The 24,456-nt window shown below is 35.6% G+C and overlaps 2 protein-coding genes across 3 annotated transcripts; one reads left to right on the forward strand and one right to left on the reverse strand.

The window, feature by feature from the left end:
- Positions 1 to 2,668: 2,668 nt before the first annotated feature.
- Positions 2,669 to 10,606, reverse strand: LOC132199914 (phospholipid-transporting ATPase ABCA1-like). Of its 2 annotated transcripts, XM_059625055.1 has the most exons (26): positions 10,427 to 10,606; positions 9,509 to 9,836; positions 9,208 to 9,447; positions 9,037 to 9,149; positions 8,830 to 8,988; positions 8,535 to 8,775; positions 8,305 to 8,475; positions 8,030 to 8,254; positions 7,924 to 7,944; positions 7,399 to 7,790; positions 7,188 to 7,343; positions 7,062 to 7,133; positions 6,867 to 7,005; positions 6,521 to 6,806; positions 6,258 to 6,465; positions 5,991 to 6,209; positions 5,679 to 5,936; positions 5,476 to 5,622; positions 5,281 to 5,425; positions 5,100 to 5,225; positions 4,815 to 5,045; positions 4,441 to 4,755; positions 3,961 to 4,389; positions 3,665 to 3,902; positions 3,354 to 3,600; positions 2,669 to 3,296 (listed from the first exon to the last, which is right to left on the reverse strand). In XM_059625055.1, exons 1-26 carry the CDS (start codon positions 10,469 to 10,471, stop codon positions 3,081 to 3,083), a joined length of 5,367 nt encoding a protein of 1,788 aa, XP_059481038.1. In that variant the 5' UTR covers positions 10,472 to 10,606; the 3' UTR covers positions 2,669 to 3,080. The 2 variants fall into 2 exon arrangements, with proteins under 2 accessions (XP_059481038.1, XP_059481121.1); XM_059625138.1 differs by lacking the exon at positions 7,924 to 7,944.
- An 82-nt stretch (positions 10,607 to 10,688) lies between these two features.
- LOC132200045 (probable 26S proteasome non-ATPase regulatory subunit 3) lies at positions 10,689 to 13,472 on the forward strand. Its single transcript, XM_059625263.1, has 10 exons — positions 10,689 to 10,831; positions 10,988 to 11,099; positions 11,183 to 11,373; positions 11,722 to 11,875; positions 11,929 to 12,049; positions 12,103 to 12,397; positions 12,585 to 12,699; positions 12,757 to 12,980; positions 13,041 to 13,247; positions 13,303 to 13,472. Exons 2-10 carry the CDS (start codon positions 10,994 to 10,996, stop codon positions 13,378 to 13,380), a joined length of 1,491 nt encoding a protein of 496 aa, XP_059481246.1. The 5' UTR covers positions 10,689 to 10,831; positions 10,988 to 10,993; the 3' UTR covers positions 13,381 to 13,472.
- Positions 13,473 to 24,456: the final 10,984 nt, after the last annotated feature.

Consider the following 24,456-nt stretch of genomic DNA (forward strand, 5'->3'; position numbering starts at 1 on the left):
TATCATTGTATAAAAAGAGAGTCTGTGTTCGCTTAAGATTTGATATAAAAGTCGTGACAGACTGATTTGCGCGGGAAATAAAAAGATGATCCGTGTGAACGATGGGAAAGAATTTCTCCTGACTGCTGTTCTTTTATATTGAGGGGCGTGCGAATTAAAACTACGTGCAATCCAAAAAATTGTAAATCAATTGCGAGTGCGCGCTTTTGATTCAATTCAATGCGCAATTGAGCGCACGGGTGGCGAAATGAGCTTTCGTGCTTTTCACGCCAAACCTGGGTTTGCATTGCAATCCATGTTGAAGCTCATCTTGGCAAAGTTATATTTTACATTGCATATCAGATCGAGAGCAAGGAAACACGCAAATCAAATTCATCTAACATGATATGGGTATATCAAATCAAACTTCTTATTCATCGCTTCTAAAATAATATATACATTTCTATATCAGTTTATGACTAGATATGCTTTTAAAATTTTATGCAAAAATAAAACTTGAAATTTTGTTTGAACGTAGATTTTTCAAATAATTATAATTACACCTGACAGATTTAATTATTTGAAAAATCGGAATTATCATAAATTTAGGTGTTTGCAGCAATCTAGTAATCTTCATATTAAACAGAAGGATAGAGATTATTTTTCATTTTTTAGATTTGAAAAAAGTTTATTTGTCCGACTTGTCATTAATGTTTTTGATGAAATAACGAAGACAAACTCTAAACATTTTTCTTCATCTTAAAAAAAAACCACTCATGGAATCTATTTTGAATAATGTAATGAACCCTGTTTTTTTTTTAATTTTTTTTTTTTAATTTGTGGCATTTTAGGGATGGAAAGTTGACTTTGAATTGAATTGAAGAAATAAAAAGGTAGCTGGTTCTCATTTAAAACACCTATATCTATATCGAGATCTCGCCATTCTGTGAGAAAAATATTTTTTATAAACATGTATCCCTTACAAATTTGAAAACTTCACAGGAAGTGAAGATAGAATCCTCGTCAGGAATAATATCCCAGACAGAAAGGTTCTTTTAAGGGTCACTGCACTACATTTTTGTTGTTTTTGTTTTCCCACTATTCGCTTCTTTTTTAGACCAAAACAAGCACCTGCCACTAATTAAAGGTGCAGAGAGCGCGTCGTGTAATTCGAATCTGCTGGTAAAGTTCGATTTCTGAAAATAGTACTCAAAAAGTGCGCGGAGCAGAGTCGGTGCCGCGCGCGGTATAGAAAAAGAAGAGAGAAAGAGCGTTTGCCGCTTTTCGTCTCGGCCTGTACCTGGCAATTACCTCCGGGAGCTGTCACTCAAAGTGATTTGACAAGCAACAATCTGCGCTCAATCAAATTATACACCTATGCAGAGGTAATTTGCTGGCTCGATCCTGGAATAATGAGTGTTTCATACGTATGGAGGAAATTAAAGACATAGATCCGATGCCAAGGAATAAAACATACACTTGTCCTGCCAGCAAAAGTCGTGATCAGCCGCCTTTTTTCTTACATAAAAAATATATATTCCTATTTTTAATTAAATCAGTCTTGGTTCTTTAAAATAGCATAACAAACAATCGTTGGTGGCAGATCGGCAGGCATCAATGAATTTAAGAAAAGAACACCTAAAAAATATATTTTAGTTGCATTCAAAATAATAACTTATTAGGAATTACGTACATACGCAATATAAAAAAAATCAATATATTTCTCATTCGACAAACAAAATCTTATACGTACATTACAAATAAATTTAGTTGTTGAATCATTTTTGCATTTATACCTTAAAATATATTAAATATATTCTCAAGAGATTAGCAATAATAGAAATGATACAAAATTTAGATGAGGTTGAGCAAGAACGGGGGTATTACAAAATTTACGGGAATCAATGTAAACACTAATTATAAAGGGAAATGAACATGAAAAATGCGCAAACTTCTCTTTCAAATTTTAACAATTAGGCTACTCATGCCTGTTTCAAATATAAGTAATTCCACACTTCTATTTAAATAAATAACTCATTGGCAAAATTAAAATCAAATCTCTTTTCATCCCATACAAAATTGATCTTTTTCCTTTATAAATATTGCTTATAGGCTAAATTTATCATAAATATTTTAATATTATTTTCGAAATGCTGGGGATTAGGATTGAACTATAAATTTTGATTGACTGGAATAATTAGAATATCTGACACACGATATACACTGCCTGAAAACAAATGCTGCGACTTTCTCAAGTTTAAAATTCTAAAGAGCCAAGCTGGAGCCAAACAGAATGGAATACGCCATGAGCTGGATATTGTGGTGGGCGCCACGGCGAGGGAGAGGACGAGAAATTAACCCGCGGAGAGCAAGCGATAGATATAAAGGGAGATAATTGCAGCAGTTTTCTTGTCAAAGGCATGTCAAGTCAGAAGGCTATAATTTACAGACTGTAATTTGGATTGAGAGAGGGAGAATGGCATCAACTTTAAACGCTTATGGATGAACCATTGTTTTATTTATTTGCAGGTTTTGATACAATTTCTCAGTGTTTCTAACTTTTAAACCTCACAATTTTTATTTTAAAACAAAATAAATACATTCAATTATTTTTTGAAAATTTTATTAAAATTAAATCGATTTTGGTCTTCATAGTGGATATTTAATTAAATGAGTTGCACTAAAGTAATCTCTTGCAAGTTATTTATTTTCATAAAAAAACATCAGTTGAATCGAATAGCAAAATTTGGATACATTAAAAGATGAGATTTTTAGGGCAGACGTGCAAAACAAGTACATTTTTATTTTGGTAGAATTTGTTACCAATTTCAAATATGCACAATTTTATCAAAAGTATAATCTAAATAATAAATTCTACCCTTCAACTCTACCTTCATCTCAGTCGAAGGTTGAAGGGATAATATCCTCGGGTTCAGTTTACAAGCTGTTACCAAATATTTAAATCAGAATGCTCTTGTTGCGCTTATTAATAAATTACTAAAATGCTAATTTAAAGATTAAGAGTGACCTTGTCAAGGCACTTAGGATTAGGAAGCTGTGCACAATGTGTATGTATGTGGGTTTTTTAAGTGTATGAGATTTTAAACATGGGTTGTCTCGATAGATTCACTTCGTGAACGCGAGACAAGCTTCGCTTGGTCTCCGTGCTGGGCAAATGAGAGAAACACTTGCTCCAAGGTAGTTTCACTCAGGGTGTAGTCTTCAAGAATAGAATGTGACTTTTTCAAAGTTTCCATGTTGTTGAACAGTTCACTCCACTTGCGACCATTCTCCTTTATTTGGTAGTGTAGCAAGCCCTACATATATATGTTTTGAAATTTCAATTTCAGATTCTAAATGTTAATAAAAATTACCTGGTGTTCATCAACTAAATCGCAAGGTCTGAATTTGTTCTCCAGATCATCTTTTAGATCGGACAGCTGCTTCCCAGCCTCCTCTCTCACTATTGGATCACTCTCCCAGGACAAACTTTTCAGTTTGACCATCAAAGTGTAACCCTGGCCGTACTTGTCCTTCAGCCGGCCGATTGGACCCACACACACCAGTTTTCCTGCTACCATGATCCCAAGTCGAGAGCAAAGTGCTTCGCACTCGTCCATGCTAAAATAAAAAAAAATAATAATAATAAAAAAATATATAATAATGTTGTTAAAAAAAACATTACCTATGTGATGTGAAAACAATTGATTGGCCAGCTTTTTGGCACGAATCCAAAACCTGCCACAGCTGCCGTCTCGCAATGGGATCAACCCCACTTGTTGGCTCGTCCAGCAAAGCAACTGGAGGCTCTCCAATCAATGCAACAGCTGCACTCAGTTTGCGTTGGTTTCCTCCGCTGTAAGAAGCGGTCGGACGGTTGGCGTATTCATTCAAGCCTAGGGCCTCCAACCATCCCTGGACATCTGCAGTAATTATGAATATATAAGTTTTCTGTTCAAAAATTTCAAACTCAGTTCTTGCCTGAATCAACTCGACCTTGAGGCACTCCTCTCAATCGAGCATAGAGCTGCAGAGTTTCCCTTCCTGTCATCATGCCCAGATGGGCGTCGAACTGAGGGCAGTAACCTAAGCCACTCAAGAAATTCCGTCGGTTCATTTTCAAGCGACTGCCACCGAGCAAGGCGTCCCCCTCAGTCGGAGGAGCAGATCCAGTCAACATTCGGAATGTAGTGGATTTTCCAGCTCCGTTTACACCCAACAGTCCAAAGCATTCACCTCTATCCACTCTAAAACTGACACTGCGCACTGCAGGAAAACGACCCTTTCGCACAGGCACTCCGTATTGCTTTCGCAAGCTTGAAACTGCCAGGATGGGTTTCTGCTGCTTGTAACATGTTGAGTCACCACTGTCGGTAACATCTCCAACATTCTGCTCAATATTTTCCATGCCTGTATTAAATTTTGTTAGTGCAGGCAGAAATTTTTTGTATATTTTCGAACCATTGTTACAGAGGCATTTCTCAGCTTCTTTCATCTCCTCAGCTACGTCTTCGTCTTGACCAGGACTGTCTATTTCATCCCTTGGATGTAGTTTCTGATCTAAAAAGCTGAGAACGCGCTCCGAAATCCTGCCCAGTAACCCAGAATCCAGCAACAAAACAACACAGACCCAAAAAACAGAGCCAACTGCAAAGTAGATCAGCTCTTGGCCAATAGCTCCGTGATTGTTTGTCCAATCGTCCTCCTTTTTATCAGATGATGACCAAAAGTAGGGTTTCTTCTCAAAACACACACCCAGAGGTTTGCAAATATTCTCTAAAATTGTCAATTAATTGGTAAGTTCAATATACAATAAAAATGAATAATATTATTACCGCAACACATAGCAAGTTGGTTTTCTCTCTGGCTGCAAACGACTTCTTTGACTGATGGTGGAATCGTCCTGCACATCGAGTTGTAAACCGCAGTTCCAGAGAAGTGAGTCAGACTTGAAATGAGTGCTGAATGAGGCATCAAAAGACCAGCAATTATTCTGGATGCAGTGCCCCAATTTTCCCAATTTGGGAAGAGTTCCAAAGTGTAGATGATTATGTTTATAATTCCACCTAAAATTGAGAATTTAAAAAATCATTTATAATATGCATCTCAGTTAAATTTACCAAAGAAAACGGTGATGAATATGATGAATCCAAAAGCTGCTGGAACGTTGTCCTTCAAGAAACTGATGAAATAGGCAAACAAGGTGCCCGAAATTCCGTACAAGAAAAATACCACAAATAATACTCCTAAATAAAAAAGCAATAAGGAATGTTGTTAGAGGTTTGTAAATTAGAAACTTGCCTCCTTCTGTGCCAGCTGTGAAAATATGCTGAGTATCGAAGGGAAAGATGACAACAAGAACTACAACAGCCACAAGAGTGGTCACCAACACGTCTACCAAGAAGTAGCTCAGCCAGATCAAATATAGCGGGCAGCCTGCCATGAACTGTTTTGAGATGCTTAGGATTTTATTTGCCAAAGAAGTTACAAATTTACCTGCAGCTGCCTTGCTCCCAAGGTTCTCTCTTGCAAGGGGAGCACAAGATTCACTGCTGTGGCAAATATCCAGCCCAGATGAGCCAGAGAGAGCCATATAATTCCAACTGCTGCTGACATTGCTATGTATTTGTTTATGTGGTCACCCTACGAAAATAATACAAATTTAACCACGCTGAGACAAAATAATAATATTTATTCACCTCTGTATTAGTAGGGAGAGGATGGTTCCAGGTTGCAATTTCATATGCATAAGATGCATGATATTTCAGCAGAGCATTGGAGATTAGGTTCATCGATATTGCTGCTGAATGATAGGCGTCATATGAATGGAGACCAACTACATTCAATGGACCTGCGGTAGTGTCATTGAATCTGGCAGCAACGATGTAATTGGAGCGAAAGTTAGCAAGGTTCTCGGTTCCAGTTTGAATAAGGCGGTTCATGATGTTATCAACAACCTTAAATTTGAAATATTCACTGAAAATTTTAATTTAACAGATCGAATTCCATACCTCCTCAGGTTCAGCTTCATTCCGGACAAGCGACGAGAAAATCTTTGCCGAATTTCTAGCTTTTTCTGAGCTCCCTGCCGAGTATAAGGCACGGAGATTATATCTTGATCCATATTGACTTAAGTTGATTGGAAACGATGGTTCAGAATCAACATCAACTGAAAGGGCTGCATAGGTTGACCAAACAGCAGCCAAGGTCATCAGTGTGGGAAGCAAAAACTAAATTAAATGTTAATAATTATCTTGCAAATAAAGTGAGAAAAATACTTGTAGAAGCAAGAAGAGCCGTTGTCTCTTAGTGACAATGAATTTCTTCTCTAATAAAGCTCGCATCTGTTCTGCGAACAAACTACATCCGGACGCTTTTGTTTTCTGCAAGTTTTGAGTACTATGGGTTGGCGTCTCTTGTGCATCAACCTTGTCTGTGTAGTCGTTGTTTTCACTGGCATACTTTTTTGCAGATAACTCTCCAACCCTGCATTGTTCAGATTAATTTTCAGCACAAAATTTTTAAATTGATGAAAGCTCACTTTAGAAAAACTTCATCCAACGTTGTGACCGAAACTCCCATGCTTGCAATTCCCAGATCCTTTTTAGACTTTTCAAGTGCATCAAAGAGAATTGCAAATTTCTCAACTTTGTTAGCTGGCAGGGTGAAAGTGACAGGCCCAGCCTTAGCCACTCGATTTGGTTTGTCCACTTCGTCTTGTGATGATCGCTCCACTGTAGCTTCAGGCAAAGCCTCTTGGACAGTTTTCACCAGCTCATCTTCCTTGCAGTTGTTTTTCTTGAGAATGTGCAAATGATAGCCAGCACCTTATTTAAAGAACATGATTAGCAAAAAGTAGCTAAGCTAAAATTACTTGATTTAACTACCATAAAGTCGTTTCAGGTAAATTGCAGAGCCACAGCATTCCACTTTTCCATGAGACATGATGGCAATTGTGTCTCCCAAAACATCTGCCTCTTCCATGAAGTGAGTGCTAAGCAAGATAGTTCTTTCCTTTCTCAGTTGCTATATTTAAAAATAAAAAATTGTAATTCGCAGCAGACAACAAAGCACAAAGTTACCAGCAGCAAGTCCCAAATTTCTCTTCTTGCTTCGGGATCGAGACCTGATGTTGGCTCATCCAACATCACAACCTATTGGATTATTAAATATCAAATATTGAAATACACATTTCTAGGTTAATATACTTTAGATCCTCCAATCAATGCTATAGCCAATGAAAGTTTCCTTTTCATGCCACCTGACAACTCACTGACGTAGCTTAACTTTTTATCAGCCAATCTTACAGTTTGCAAAAGCTCTTCGGCTTCATTTGTGGCATCTTTCCTAGAGCTCCCCTTTAACTGTAAAAAATGGTTGAATAAGATTTTTTTTTAAAAAAAAGTCAATTTTAATTACCATTGCAAAGAAAACGAGGTGCTGATGAACAGTAAGTTCTCCAAAGAGCAAGTTGTGCTGTGGGCAAAGTCCTAAGGACTGACGAATGTCCGAAAGCTCTTTCTTCAGATCGTGTCCCAGGATTTGAACCGAGCCACTTGACGGAGCAATCATTCCTGTTAAAATAGACATGGTGGTTGTTTTGCCAGCACCATTGTGGCCGAGGAGAGCAGTGATTTCTCCTTTGTAGATGTCTAGGGAGACGCCTCGAACTGCTTGGACAGGCGGGCGACCAATCTGCCCAGGGTAAGTCTTCTTCAAATTGCGAATGATGATTCCAACACTCTTGTCGTCATTTTTTACTGTCAAAGGGCGCTCATAGTTGTCTTGGTTTATCTCATCGGGTGCTTCAACTTAATAAGAACATAAAAAATTGAATTAATAAATGCTCAAATAAGACATTTGAAAGCACAACGAAAGCGTCTCTGGAAGTATCACAATATGCTATTTTTTTTCAAGCTGGCAAAATATAACTTGATATCTTACTGGGCAAAAGACTCTGCGACACTGGACCCAAGATCAGGTTGATAATAAGTGTGCAAAATAATAATTGATTTCGTGCATTTCTAAAATAATTTGGTGAAGTACTTACTCTGTTGGGACTTTTCTTTTTCTCCACACCAGTATGATTTTGAAGCAAAAAAGAGGTATGACTGCTTGTACCCAAACTCTCCAGGGTGCACTTCGCTCACATACCAAGTGATTAATGAGTAGAGAATGATGTCCACCACGAACATGATCATAACGTTGAACAAGGAGAGGTCTCTCGGTGAACCACTGCCAGACCCAAACAAATTGCTCCACTGAGCACCAACCCCTTTGATAAATAAAATTAGCAAAATGAAATTTTTTAAATAAATTAATTACCTCTCTTTTCATGATTCAACACAGAATCAAATGTGAACATCAAGCCCATGTTGGGGAAAATGTTAAAGAGCATTTTTGTGTAAAACCCTGGATTTTTCTCCTCTACATATTGCATAGGGATGACGAGGCTTGCAAACCAAATGACAAAGCTGACGGTCATTGCAATGACAGCTGAAAAATGCAGTTATTATTAATTTTTTTGTTTTAATGTTTTTTTAAATATCAATTACGTCTTGAGAAGAAGGTGCTGATAGCAAAGAGTAAAGTCACGGAGCTGGCGCAGTACATCATCAGAAGAACAAACAGCAAAGTGGGACTTGATTCGTTTAAGACAGCGCCTGAAGCTTCGTCAAAAGCCGTGACCAAGAGCCAAACAATCAGAATGATGGTCACAACCCGAACAAGCAGGGCATCAATCATCCAGCCTACCCAGAAAGCCCATTTCTCCATTCCCATCAGCTTCATCAATTCCTAAATTTTAAAAGTACTTTAAAATTTATTTTTTTTATTGAAATATATAGTCACCTTAGCCCCAGATTGTTTTTCTTCAACCACCCTCTTGGTGACAGTGGTGCACAAAATGATGAAACTGAACATGGAGAGGAAAGGAAGCAAAGTTTTAACAGCAGCTGCGTATCCATTGTCGTCCATGTAGGGAGGATAGGGCATTGCTTGGAGGAACATCTAAAAATTTTGTCTTTAGTGTAGTATGAGAAAAAATTAATAGCAAACTTGGTCTTGGATGTCTTCAGGTGTTGAACTGTGCTCGTAACTTTGAGCAAGCTCAATAAATGCCTTGTTGATGATCAGCTGCAGCCCGAGAAATCCGGATTCATGGTAAGGGTCTACAGGAAAACAAAGTAAACTTTATTTGTATTTAATTAAAAGGGAATAAATGCCTACAAGATCGATAAATGTCCGGTCCAACGGAGATGGTATTGAAAAGGTGCTCCGTTTTAAAATTTTCTTTCACTCGGATCTTGTACTCTAACTTTTTGGGCACTTTGCTGCCAAGAGATTCTGTAGCCTTGCCTTGAAAAACAATGCAGTCAACACTGCTTCCGTGGTAGCGTCGACGAGTTTCATTCGCTAAGGCGCTCAGTCTGACCAGCATGGCAACTTCTGACTTCATACCTTCCACGTCTAAATTTTGCACAGGGAAATATTAGAAATAGACGAAAGGGGAAAAAATATTATTTGATACCAGGAATGTCTCCAAATATTTTGGCCCTTTCCATCAGTCTCTTGGTGAAGTTGTTTTCAGGCGCAAACAAGATGTGCTTGTCTCGAAAATCTCTTCGCAAATCAAGCTGACTGTATTCATGGAACCAGGTGGTGCTGTCAACTTGCTTGGTACCCAGGGATGCAGAGTTGGCCCTGATGAAGGCAACGATGGCGAAAAGTATCAGCGGCAACAGGGTCTCCAACAGAGTAAGAAACCAGTGCCTCTTGCGAACAAGAACACTGTTCTTCCAAACCAGGACGCCCAGCCGTCGTAACCTCATTGAAACGGGAGTGCCCATATTTTTTATCTAGAAAATTAAAAAAGAATTGTTAATTTTAGATTAAATCATTAAAATAATTCCATTAGTTTTTAAAAAAAAAATAATATGGCAAATGAAAATGCAATTTTTTTTATATATACATATTTCATTTCGATATTTCAATTGAAAATAACTTAAATTTATGACATTTTGAAAAAATTAAGCTGAATTACTGCATACCTGGTACCATGCAACAAACGTAAAACTACATACAAACACCATTGTCACAATTAAATGAGAAAACGTGTTGCGCACGCAATTGCACTTAAAATGATTAATGCTGCTTAATGCATATATAATTTGAACCGTTAGCTGGCTTACTTAAAATTCCAATTTAACACATTATTCTATGTATTCGTTAGCTGATGAAAAAATTGTTCAAATTTTAATTTGAAACCAATATAATGACTAGTTTATTTTTCAGCCATCTCAAAAACTGCAGTGCTCAAATTAAGCAACAAGTCATGCAGACACAACAAAAAAAATACCCAGGTAAAGTGGAACAGGAAAACAGAAAGCAATAAAAACCACCAATGCAAAGTGACAACACATAGATTTTGTGAATTTTACTAACTTACCTGACTGATTTGCTCTTGAACGGGTGAAATTCTATTATGGCCCATTAGGCCTTCCAAATCCTGATTTCATAACCTCGTAAGGTTGTAGAAAAATTGAAAAATTAACGTGTAACCACTCCTACGAAACTTGACAGAAATGTTGAATGTCGAATGTTGTGTTTTCTTCTCACTTCACTTCTCACGAATACATTCCGTTATTCCGCATGCGCAATCGTAGGAATGCTTGTAAGAATTTGAAAATGTTGCGCAGATCATAACTTTTCGTTCTGCGCATACCAAACTCGAGAATTTAATTTTATCGAAGGCATCCCTCAGCCAGTGACACAGCACAAGCAAAAACACACGATCCATCGCAAAATCAGCCGACTTTTACGCTAATTTGGCCCTGCGGTTTAATTTAAACTGGTAAGTGAGTTGTTATTAATACTCTGACTAGCAAATGTTTTGACCGATTCATTAATTCCATCGAATTGAGTGAAAAATTCTTGCAAAAAGCCACACTTGTTTCAGCGCGTTGTTTAGTGTGGTGACCGGTTTTTCACAATTTTGGACCTTTTTCAGGGGAAAATGGCCCCTCCGACAGTCCAGGATGTAGAAATGAAAGACGCAGACAGTCCTGCAGAGGTTGATCCCGCCGAACAGAAGAAGGACTCTGATTTGGCCGCGATCGAAGGTATGAAAACAGCAAACAATTAAAAATTTTGACCCAAAATTTATGTACTTTTTAACTATTAATTTTCGTTCTTCATTCAACAGAAATTCGTGAGCATGCCAGGCAGATTGAAAAGGCTGTGCACAACAAGGAGCAGAGGTTTATCCTCCGGGTGCTCAGGTCACTTCCAAACACCAGGCGCAGGTTGAACGGCAACGTCCTCAGAAAACTCATCAACGGCTACTTCACTCACTCTGCTCAGGAGAGAGATGCACTTTTGGCTTATGTAGAAGAAGTAAGTTCCAGGCAATTTAGATAGATATGTTCCCTTGTCATGAAGTAGCAATATAACTCTTGAATAAGTGTAAAGTAAAATAAAATATGTTATGGAAGTAGCATTTTTTCAAAAATAAGTTCTATCCTAAACCATTTTTGGTAAGAGTAAAGAATTTTGTAATCGTGATGCAAGACATAAAAATCTCGTATAGGCTTTTCGTAATCAGAATTTGAATTTTAATGAGATACTGATTTTCAGATTGACATAATTAAATTCATTTTTAATAGTAATTAAATCACTGCAGCAGTTTGCAGCAGATTGATCAAATAAATACTCATTTTAAATTATAACAAATTATAATTCCAGAGTTCTGAAAGTGACACACCGACAACTGTGAGGATGCGCAGCTCGAAAACGTCCAGCACACCTTTGCTGACTGAAGTCGATACTTACATCCACTTGCTCGTACTGATCAGACTGCTTGACACAAAGAGGAATGATGAGGCCGTCCAATGTTCTTGTAAAACATGAAGCTCTTCTGCTATGCACACATTAAATCTTATTTTGAAACAGGCCTCCTCATGAACAAAATCGCATCACAAAACAGGCGGACCATCGACCTAATTGCTGCCAAGTGCTACTATTACCACAGCCGTGCTTACGAACTCACCAACCAGCTAAACCAAATCAGAGGGTAAATATAAACAGAAATGAGTTAATTTTTTTTATATTGATTGAAATTTATAGATTTCTCCATTCTCGCCTGCGAACTGCAACTCTTCGCAACGACTTTGAAGGCCAGGCTGTGTTGATCAACTGCTTGTTGCGCAACTACTTGAACTACCACCTCTACGATCAGGCAGACAAACTTGTGTCCAAGTCTGTCTTTCCTGAATTGGCAAGCAACAATGAGTGGGCCCGACACTTTTACTATCTTGGCAGAATCAAGGCCATCCAGCTTGAGTACTCGGCTGCTCACAAGCACCTTCTGCAGGCCATAAGGAAGGCTCCACAGCACACTGCTGTTGGATTCAAGCAAACTGTAAGCTTTTATTTATTATAAATTCATTATTAAATTAGGAAAATAATAATTTAAAATAAATATTGAAAAAAACATTCTGTAAATTTAAGATTCATTCATTTCCTATACAATTGAAAAATGTTATAGTTAAGTTCAGTAAAGTTTTCAAAAACAATGATTGCAAACCATTTTTTATTACTAAATTTAGGTGCAAAAACTAGCCGTCACTGTAGAGCTGCTGCTTGGTGACATTCCTGAACGTCAAATCTTCAGGCATAGCTCAATGAGAAGAGCTCTAATTCCCTATTTCCAACTTACACAAGGTAATAAAATTTAAAATTTAATTATACTGGGAATTAAATCAAACTTCCAAATTCCAGCTGTTCGTCTGGGTGACCTCAAGCGTTTTGAGGACGGACTCAAAAACTATGGATCACTTTTCCAACGGGATCACACTTACACCCTGATCCTTCGCCTCCGGCACAACGTCATCAAGACTGCAGTCAGGGCCATTGGCCTCTCATACTCTCGCATCTCTCTTGTGGACATCACTAAGAAACTGATGCTTGAGTCACCAGAGGAGGCAGAGTTTATCATCGCAAAGGTTAACAAAAACAGTTTTTTTCAAAGATTTACAAAAATTTATTGTTTTTTTCTTCTTCAGGCTATCAGAGACGGAGTGATTGAGGCAAGCTTGGACCATGAAAAGGGCTACATGCGCTCCAAGGAGACGTCCGACGTGTACTGCACAAGGGAGCCGCAACTTGCCTTCCACCAACGCATTGCCTTCTGCCTCAACATCCACAACCAGAGCGTCAAGGCCATGCGGTACCCGCCAAAGGCCTACAATAAAGATCTGGAGTCGGCAGAGGTACTTCTTGCTTTAATTAAAAAAATATAAGTGCTCAATTTCCATTGTTTTGCAGGAGAGGAGAGAACGAGAGCAGCAGGACATGGAGCTGGCAAAAGAAATGGCTGAAGAGGATGAAGACGGATTCCCTTGAGCAGTCTGTACACTGTATTTCTTTATTATTATAATTCATGAGAAGTAATTAATTAAATTACATAAGTAAATGCTATGGTTTTTGAAAATGAAGAGTCATGTTTATCAATTTTATATCATTTTTACCTACATTGACAGACTGTTTTGTTTTGGAAGAGTCTATTGATAATTAATATCTGTGTTGAAGTCATTCCTATCTATTTTTTTTAACAATCAATTTACAGAAAAAAAGCCATGAAAAAACCCCTAAAATTTAAAAATTTTGTAGCTCTTGCAGCACTTGTATATTGTTTTTGGTTATATTTTTTATGCAATTGGATATTGGCCCTACAGTTTTAATTTCAACATCAGCCCCAATGCAGCTTTTGTTAATTTTCTTGGAATCTTCACAAAGTGAGGCAACAAGCAAAACAAAGAGAAAATCGGGTTTGAGAATGGCAGTGGCAAAAAAGTGGAACTGCTGCTTGCAAGGTTAAATAAAATGCACTGGAAATAAATAAGCCGCCATTGAGCAGCACGTCTCTTGCCGGCCACTAACTGCAGCGGAGACGGGACTCTATTGCAGCAGCGCGCGTTTCTCTCTGCTCTGGCTGATGCATTTCTTTATTCTTTCTGGAGTGTCCACGTTTTTTTTACTCCTCCGTTCTTGAGTCGAGGCACGTACTAATACTCGCAAAACAAGTAAAAATATTTATCGGTGTGTGTACCTTAATTTCTCAGATACAACAAATAACATAAAATATATGCTGAATGTTGACTTCAGTGGACGCTGTTTTATAACAAGCAAAGCACTGGTCATTCTGCTCTCTCTGCTTGTTAATTTCTTCAGAAATCTGATTGAGCTGCAAACATTTATATAAATTTGAAATAATTTGCAATCAATAAAATTATTCGAAGAGCATAATTATAGTGCAAATGAAAAAAAGATTCTTCTTTAATCATTAGAATAGAGTTTAAATAATTTTATCTATATTTAATTGCATGGAAAAGGGCGCAATAATTATATAGGAGGGATTTTTATAATTTTGTGCTCTTTTTTTAAAGTAATTTTATATTCTGCTCAAATATCACTGAAAATTGAATTCAAATTTTGCAATTTAATAAATTCATATTTTGTGATATTTGTGAATTCTATGTGAAGATTTGATCATCATCATATAATTCCTGATATGAAGAGTAAAAATTACATAAAAAGAAAAACTATGGCCTATGGCTCCTCTTTAAAATAAATTACAACTTTTCCGAAGCAGTCACAATCCTAACAGCCAACCAGGAATATGAGAAAGAAAAGAATGACCTAACTGAGACTTTTTTTATTTTTGACTTTTAATTTTAGTATTTATGTCAAACACCTTTCTTCACACCAATTAAATGATTGTGTCCAAGGTCTAAAATCCCTGTTTTGAGCTAAATTTAGAGATAAGAGGAACCTCTCAGCTCGAAGTGACGCACACAGAGCCACTTTATACTTATGCGCAGGTTATACAGGATGACGTACAAAAGGCGAGTTAAATTTTCACAGATTGACGCAAAAAACTGAAGATAAAACCTTCATATAATTTAAAAGGCTAAAATTAGCGCGCTTTAGGACCAAGCGGTTTAAAGTGAAAGTAAATTAGAATTAATTCATTTAAGATCTACCAGCTTGAAGCTTATTTAAATGAATTATTATAAATTACATAATAATTCTGTAGAAACTGCAAGTTCCTGCAAAAATTTACAATTGGCACCATGCATCTATAAGTTAATTAACAAGGACCTGACGAAAATTGCTTTAATTTTTTCTTGCAAAATACATTACAAGCGTTTAATTCTGAAAATAATATCAGAATTTCACAATATACATACGTAATAGCTTGAGTAACTTCTGAGAACTGCAGCCCAAGAATAAAGAGAGCAAAATGTATTCAATCAAGCAATTCCACATTTATTAATTTTATTTTATTGCACCGCAACTGCACACACATTAAATTTTGTAATTCAGGGTAAAATCAATAAATAATATAGACATACCCTATATGAGATCACATACAGAAATAAAACAAAAATTTTGAGTTTTTCTTTTTAAAATTTCATAATATATCTCATTTTGCGGTTATGCAAGAATCAATTTTATTGTTGATTCTTATATAAACAACCCATAATTTTTCAATGTTAATTTTTAAACCAACAAGCTAATGGAGATTAAATTTGTTAAAAAATCTTGATTTGATTTTAAATCAGATTTGAGATGAAATTCTTCTAAGAGATTAATTAAATTAAATTGAAAAAGAAGTTGAATTAAATCGTGCGCAAGAGAATGCTCGGAAGAAATGAATGTGTTTTGTCCCATGCTGCAGCTCTTGTTTCTCGATCGTCAGCCGGACTGCATTCATCGAAGCACATAATAAGCAGCAAATAAAATAAGTAAAACGAATGCAGTGCCGCTTTTTGCTCATCGCTGACTCTCTCATGATCGCGGCCGAGCAACAAATGAGCCGGCGACGATTTCTTTATAAGTCTCGCGCGACGACGACGAGCCGCGCACAGTGCATTTGACGCACTTATTTATACCAAGGGCCTTTGTTTTTTGCCCACCGTCTGTTGTTTTACTGGATCCTGCATGTGCGCGCATTCAGGTCTGGCACTTGATCCGCCCGCCGTCCACTTTTCGCTGCAGCACGAAATTATTTTATTATTTATTTTTCATCTGGTGCTGCACTCGATATACCGCATGCACTTTTTCTCCCGCGCGACGACGCCGCGAGACTACTTCGAGTATAAAGAATTCTCTGACGACTCGCTCTGATCGAATTCCGAGTGCGCCGCGACACTATAGCAAGAAGCGCAAAAAATTGCGTGTGCTTGCGTTGAATGTACGGCTTATGAATCTCAATTTTCCTAATGTACTTTATTCCCAGGTGCAGCAAAATCTCTAAATACTAGACATATTCTTTAGCGTAAATTTTTCATTTTTAAAAGATCTATTAGTTTAACATTTTCTGTGTGAACCTATATGAAAGACATACAAATATATCTTTAACTGTATAATTATGCGTTTTCCAGATGAAAATTTTTGCTAATAAATGATAAATCACGTGGAAAATTAAAAAAAGCAGCTGTGTGCTCATCAGGTTGGAAAATTTCCCCTACCGCAAACGGTTTCTTTGGCGGATACAAATAAAGTGCAATAAATGTGAATAATTCCTGTAAAAAAACTCGTTCCTGTAAAACTGGTGAAAAATGTTAAAAAATAATACGGACCCTTGATTTGGAAGCAGCTTTTTTATTCTGAGCGATCGGCGGCCGGGTAACGGCCGACGGAATTATTTTTGTATGTTTTGTCACCTGTTGCGATGGGGTGAGCGAAAAACTTTGGACAGTCACACAATATTTTGGGGTGATCGGCGCGAGAAAGGGTTGGTTCTCGTCTCGCCGGTGTGGTCATTCCCAAGAAAATAAATCAGAGGGGTATATATTTTATCGGTGCTGGGCAGGGGTGAAAAGTGGTTTGGATATTCACCCCAGCGGCTCCCACGAAAATCCGATCATTAATTGCAGAGAACCTGATTTTAATCCCCCTGGTCAGTCTAATGACGTGAACAACCCTTCGATGCGCGTCGCCCTCTCTATTTATCCAACCCCTTAAGCCGGACGCGCATTTTAACTTTTGAGGGGGTCAGCGCTGCTTTTTTCTCCGATTTATCGCGTCAAACTGGTCACTCGTTCGGATTCAACCCCTTCGAAAATCGATGCGAAATGCAAATGCGCATTCCGAGACGCCGCGTCCCCCAGCCTGGGAAAATGCACTAATATTTCCTCGTTTCATAATAAGAAGACGAGTAACGACCGAAAACACTCCTGCCCGACGTGCATGTCCACCGATTTTTATTTTTCTAATCGACATTCACGCTCGCTCGGCATGGGGTGGAAATATTTTATAAAAAATCGCGTCAGTGTCTGGGCGAGTACTGGAAATTTCTCGAAACTATACTTGCATGTTATGCTATAGCTGAAAAAATTTAAACAGAGGGAGTCCGTTATTTTTGATAGTTTCCTTGTGTAAACAATTTTATGAATTAAAATTGTTTATTCTTACTCAAACGCTAGTCTTTACAAAAAACCCAAAAAAAACAATGAAAAAGAAAACTTGTATAAATGAGCAGAAAACGTGTTAAAAATCAATTTAAATTTGTTTTAATTTTCGGTCCTAATACATAATTTTTTCCATTTACTAAAGGTGCATTGAGTTGATGTTTAATTATATGACATAATAATTAAAACAATACATGAATTAATAAATTTGACAATACTTTAGTTAAATTTGATTATCAAGAAATTCATCATTGAATTTGGAGCAAAATCAATCAATTTTTATTTTAAAATTCTATTAAGATTTGACTATATTATTCTCCATAATTATCCTTGAAATAATTTTAAAAATAATTAAATGTAAAAAAAATTTAGCAAAGGAAATAGTTATTAAATAAAATAAAATCAAGAAAAAAAACGTAAAAATATTGAAAGTTATAATGTTTTTTTTTCTTTGTGTTAAAAAAATTTAATTACATATTTTTAAAATTTTAATTTTAATAACAAGTGTTTCCACTGAAAAATACATTAATAATATTATTATCAAATATATTATGCTTTTGCAGTAATTATTAAAATGATAATTATTAATTTCTAAGAACCTGATGACGCAAACGACTGGAGAAAAAAAATGCGTGGATTACCTTAAAGATTTATGGTTAGCAAAGAACCGTGAGATAAAATATAAATAATACTCATCTCGGATTTAAAATCCACTCTACAGGGGAATATTAATACGCGGGTTATGACTCGACAGCTTTGTCCGCGGCCGCATGATATGTCACGTGTAAAAAAACGCAGCAGAAGAAGAAAAATAGTCAGCGGATATATATTTTCGAAAAAAGTGGTTTTAATAGATGACAAAATTGCGATGCGCACACATGCGTGCTTATTTTGATAAGGGGTGTCTTCGAGTGAGGGTCAAGCTGATTGAGGGGTCGCTGAGGGTGATTTTGAGTACATGCAGGTGTGAGGAAAAGGGGTGGCTTGGTTGAATGCGGCATAGCCGGTATGCAAATCAAACAGAGCTTTTTAAATGACAGTAAAGAACGAATTTTGTTGCATTGATATGAATTATTATTTTTATATATTGTCAAGCGCTTCTTCACATTTCAGGAAGGATGTTGGAGAAAATTATCATAATTGTATGCGTAAAAAATAAACGTTTTTCAACGAACTCCAAACGTAATATAATATATAGCGATATATATAATTTAAAAAATTTTGATCATGCAAAATTCAAAAATTGTAAAAATTATTTATTTTATAAATTACAAATTGTTGTTCTATTATTTCTTAGCACAGGGTAGAAAATTGCAATAAGTGACCATTCAAAAGATATTTTTTCAACAATAGCTACTTCAGCAGCTAGGTCCAGATTCCAGATTAACCTGTTTGAACAAGATTTGCAACAGGGGGTGTGGGATCCGCATATTTTCGATTTTAGCACTTCAGCGACTCAGCAATGCCTTGAATGTCAGCAAATTTCTATTAGCTTCTTGTTTTGACCTTGACCAGCAATGAGCGCAAAAAGAGAGACGGTTTTATGTACCAGCAGTCCTGCTGCACTTCCCCACCTTCCTTTTTCTCTACTTCCTCTGCTGGTTGGAGCAATTTCTTTCCATAGTTAACCGAAAACGGACAATCAGATCCGACATTCCCTGAATTGAAAAATTATTTTGTTTTCTATGAAAAAAAAAATAAGATCAAATTATTAAAATATACTAACGAAACTATAAGGCCCTGAATTCTGTTTATTCATTGCAATTAAGTCCCCAAAAATACATTTTTTTTTTACATTTTCTTCGATTACAACTAATTTTATCTTGACATTCTCGACTAAGGTATTTTAGTGTGATTGTTATCCAAGATTTGATTAATAAACAGGATTTTTTTTAAAAAAAAAATTGTATACTCCCTTCAGTTTTTTTTTCTGTCTTTGTTCCCTTTGTTCAAATCGAACTGTTATACAAAAATCTCTGCGAGACGTTTCTATTCTACAAAATTTCCAATTCGTTATGGAAAATTGATTGCTATCTTTTAATCATTCCCAAAATCAGCAAAATCATGACGTTATAAATTCTGAAATCTTTTTACAAATTTTTTGGTATTTTTACCATTGTATTTTTCCCATTTTATCTTTTCCTGCTTTTACTTATGTGAATAAGTATCACCAGGTATCATATATACATATAATAGAGCAAACCCTGTGTAAAGAAAATAAAGAGCTATTTTGCAACTAAAACAGCAATTCAAAACTCTCATCTTCAAAAAATTTGCAACATTTTATGAGAAAATTATTTTCTAAAATTCACTTTCTTATGTCTGTAAAAAAAGCGATAGTACAATAATATTTTCCAAAATAAAAAGAAAATTCAAGGCGGATTCAACAGAAATTGTATTACGTAATAGTGTAGAAGTAGAATTATTGAAGTCTCTAGAGTGATTTGAATGCTCGCTAAGGGCCTGTTAAACTGGCCCCTCCTCCTGCGGCCAACAACTCACTGTCCGTCAGGCTAGTTGAAACTTTCTACTGGCGAAAAGGGTGACGCTGACCAATCTATGGACTATGGAGGGGTGCTTTTCTGCAGCTCAGTCCTCGCAACCCGTTCTTCTTCCCAGTTTTGGTCACACTGTCCGTTTGATCAGATCGCTCAATCCATTCCCGATTTTATTTGCATCCACACAGAACTTTGCTTCCTGCGGCTTGCAAATTGGTCTCGAATCAACTCCAATCATTCACATTCGTCCACGGCAAAGTGGAAAATCGCCCATATCCCGCCATCCGTCTCAGCTGAAGCGTAAGTTGATTTATTTTTGATGATTAATTTGGTGAAAAATAATCTAGAAATTTTGTTGCGTGTAGGAATTTTAGTAAATTTGATCAATATTTACTTTTTTCATAAATTTACCTTTTTCAAATTATTATGGAACTAACAGAGATCATGAACTTTACAGAATTGATAAGATCAAAAGAGCCAAATATACATAATCAGGGTACGAAAGCTTTGGCCTCCTTTAGAGTGTTTTCGTTTTCGTGTGTGTTATTAAAATTTCAAATTTTCTATTTCGAACGTTTTATTCGTTTCCAACGTTATTTCTCTGAATCTTAGGGCCTGAATTGAAAAAAAAACGAAAAAAATTAGTAAAAAAGCATTATGTTAAATAAGATTTATTATGTGTTTTTAATGTAATTTTAGTGATTTTTCATGCGTTGAACAGATTTGGCAAAAACTGTCGTATCCGCAGTCAATTCATGCAAAGTGTTTTTTAGATAAATCTTAATGGATTCATATTTTAATGATTTCACATGCAGGGTCACTTAATTAAGTTTCATAAAAGTTCTTCAATTTTGTCTAAAAAATGATCCTGGAACATAAATTATTTTAGCCTGCAGCTGATAATTTTGAAATGAGCCAATTTCAATCTTCACTGCTTTTTTAATTCTTAAATTATTGTCTGCTCCAACATTCAACTTGACATCGAGTTATATTATTTAAGCAGCAACATTACATAATATATGAAGTATAATAACATAAAACGACGACACAATTTAATATATTTTGGCTAAAACCGACCACAAAAAAATAATGCAAGAAATGAAAAGAGCCATAGATTTTTTAATGATTAATTTGAACCATTTTTTACAAATTGTATTAATATTAGATTCATAGATTTCGATTAAAAAAAATAATACATACATTTATGGTCAAAAATCAAGACTTTCATTAATTTATTTCAAAGTTATTCTTCATATTTTCCGCACTGAGGTTTTTTGTTTTCAAAATTTAGCTCTATAACGAAATTACATTGTGCAAAATTTTAAATAATATTAAACTTTGGAAACTATTATTGAATCTGTTTAGAAATGCACATTTCTTAAATGATTCATTCTGCAAATGATAATTGTTAAAAACTTTTCCAGTCTCCTTTCCTCTTTTATGTTTTTCATACCATTTCAGTGCAAATTTAAATTATTCATACATATTCATGTTTTATGCTGCCAACACGCACAATCATTAAAAATAAGTAAAGAATATTAATGATTTTAAAATACTTACATTTGAATTTTTTGAATTATTATAAATCAAAATTTACAATAAAAATTAATATATATAAATAATATTATAATATATTATTATAATATAATAAATATTAATAATAAATATTTTAATATTTCTTTTACTACGTTCAGTTTTTGCTTTCTACATGAAGGCGTCCTTTGATTTATCATTCATGGTCGGTAAGCTATTTTTTCCATAAGTATACATAATTAATAACCAGGAATTGAAGCATAATGATTTTAGTTAATTTAGAGTTTAAACTTATCAGCTTGATTAAGAGAGTGTGAAACCTTGATTTAAGTTCGAATAAATTTTCATGATTGACATTTAATGCAATCAACTTCAGCAGGATCAAACTAATTTGAAAACAGAAGCCAACCGTCCATACAATACAATTGAACAAGGTGAAATGTTCGTTAGCACCAAGATACAAGGCCATAAAACACAAAATCGCGGACAAAAGAATCTCTTAATTGTATATAGCTGCAGGATTTGCATTTAAAAGACGCCGTGAATTCGACCGGGGCTGTAATGGCGTCTCGCCGCCGAAATTTGGCCCGGCCGGCAGCTGCACTCTCTTCAAATTCTTCTTGCAGCACAAAGAAACACACAAACGGGACAAAGGGGCGGCCATTTTGGGGGAGCGACGACTCACCCCTGGGGGATGGTGGTTGGCTCCCCAAAGCCTCCCCCTGGCCTTGAGCCGTTGCACGCACCAACCACCCCACGGCCCCAGCGCAGCCCCCGGACTGACCAGTACCACTTTTTATGCAACCCTCGCACGTTGCGCTCTTTACTTTTGTGGAAAAGCGAGGCTGATCGCTCTATCATACAAACCGCGAACAAAGGACTTGATCGTTTTCAACGGACAGGCAGATGGTTGAATAAATTAAGAACATATTCAAGGGCTAATCTTTTAATTTTGAACATTTATTAATTAATTATTGACGAAAAAGCTGACTAGTCCAAGCACTCCAAGCTAAAGAAAGGGTTTTTATTAAAATACAAGAGCCGTCGTTGTTTTCTATCAGTAAAATTTCTCCGAGGTCAGTTTTTCACTTTATCTAAATTATTAGCTAAAGGATTTTGCACAAAAATTTATTTTCTCATAATTTTTAGTTGCTAAAAAAGCAAGTTATTGCTGAACAAGCCTTGTTAGCCTTGATTATCAACAAAGTATTAAAATTTGACTAAATAGATTAAAAATATTTCACCAATATTAAGGTTCCACTCATTGCTGAGTAAATGTTCATACTTCTATAAAAAATAATTAGAAATTACTAATTTGCAAAAATAAAAATATAAACAAGGGAACGACAAATTATCCAAGCTAGCGTTTATGAATTTGAACATAGTATGATAAAGAAAACAAAAAATTCAATGGAGTGGCTCACAATGAGTTATATCGATTATTTTTCTTTCATCAAGTCAAAATAATCAATCGTAATAAAATAGTCACACCATGCTATATTGAACAGCTCACTAAAACCCTGTATAGCAATCAAAATCTCCTATCACACTCAATCACTTGAAATAATATTTTTTTGGGGGTTCTATTATTAAATTCTAACATTGCAAGCGCAAATGATTTCTATATAAAAGTGTTAAAATTCAATAATTAATTTAATGGAACTCGTCGTTGTTTAATTCTTTTTTAGAGAATGATAAATTTTTACTTTTATGTAGAAATTTCATTAAAGTTAAAATTGCGAAAATATAATAACTTCGAAAAAAAACTTGTTTATTAAGGCAACATAAAAATAATATAACTGGCCTAGATCGTAATTTCCTAAAATAAATTTATAAATTGTCACATACGTGTTCTACTTTTTTCTCAAACTTGTTTGTCCTCTCACGTGAATTCTAGGCGTTTTTCCAGGATTTTGCAGCTCATTAGTCGCTGATTAGGGGCTTATTTATTTCTTTTTTGAGTCCGCATTTTTTTTTATCTCGCATGCAAATGAGGTATTTTACGCAAAAGTCGATTTTTACTATCAAAAAGCAGCCGCGAAAAGTGTCACTTGATGCAAATTTGTATATTTACACGCTTAGCAATACAGCAGTAAAAGTCTGGTGGGAATTTACGACCACGCTGAGAGTGCTTACATATTGAGTTATAAATTTCGGAAATAATCCAAGCAGTAGCCACTTTTTATAAAAAGAGACCAACGGCAGTTATATTTTATTACTAAAAGAGGCAATAATTGAGCATCCTGCTTGGCCTCCACAAAAATGGAGTTTCTCCCCATAAAAATTCTGTAAAATGCTCTAGAAATTAAACTAAAGTAAACCGTTTTTTCATTAAATCAGAGTTCACCACACATTGCGCATTAATCGGTATTTAAAATTGAATCTCTGGAATCAAAAATAAATTCTGAACATCAATTCTTATAAAATTTATCAATTTTCATATATTAATTAATTTAATTTTTCATGTTGATTTGAATTCAAAGCTGGCTTTTTCCTTCATGGGTTTCGTGGGTTTTTATTGTTTTAAGTAAAAAAAATATATCCTAGTCCACAGCCAAAATATGTAGAGAAGGATAATTTTTTTCTTAGACAATAAACAACTCACAAAACCCATGGAGAAAAAGCCGACTTTCAAATCAAATCCCCATGAATCAATCCTCGATTGAGAAATTCACTACAAAATTAATTTATTCAGTTTCTAGTTTAAGTTTCCGGACCAGGTTACTATATGTCTTATAGGTTTAGCAAATTTTGTGTTATTTTGTTTTTAAATATTTCATATCACTCACAAAAGAAGCAATAATTGAATTATTATAATGATATCAAAAATGTTTTCAATACGTTTCGCTGATCGTGTGAAGGTATGCAACGTGGCAAGCACCGAAGTTGAGCAGGCTGCGGAGAGTGGCCAAAAAAAAGAACTCTGGCAACCGATGAACCATGCTTCTATTTCACAGCCCAATAAATTGCCA

The sequence above is a fragment of the Neocloeon triangulifer genome, unplaced genomic scaffold (assembly GCF_031216515.1).
Source record: "Neocloeon triangulifer isolate White Clay Creek 2 clone unplaced genomic scaffold, ASM3121651v1 ptg000001l, whole genome shotgun sequence".
NCBI classification, from domain to species: Eukaryota; Metazoa; Arthropoda; class Insecta; order Ephemeroptera; family Baetidae; genus Neocloeon; species Neocloeon triangulifer.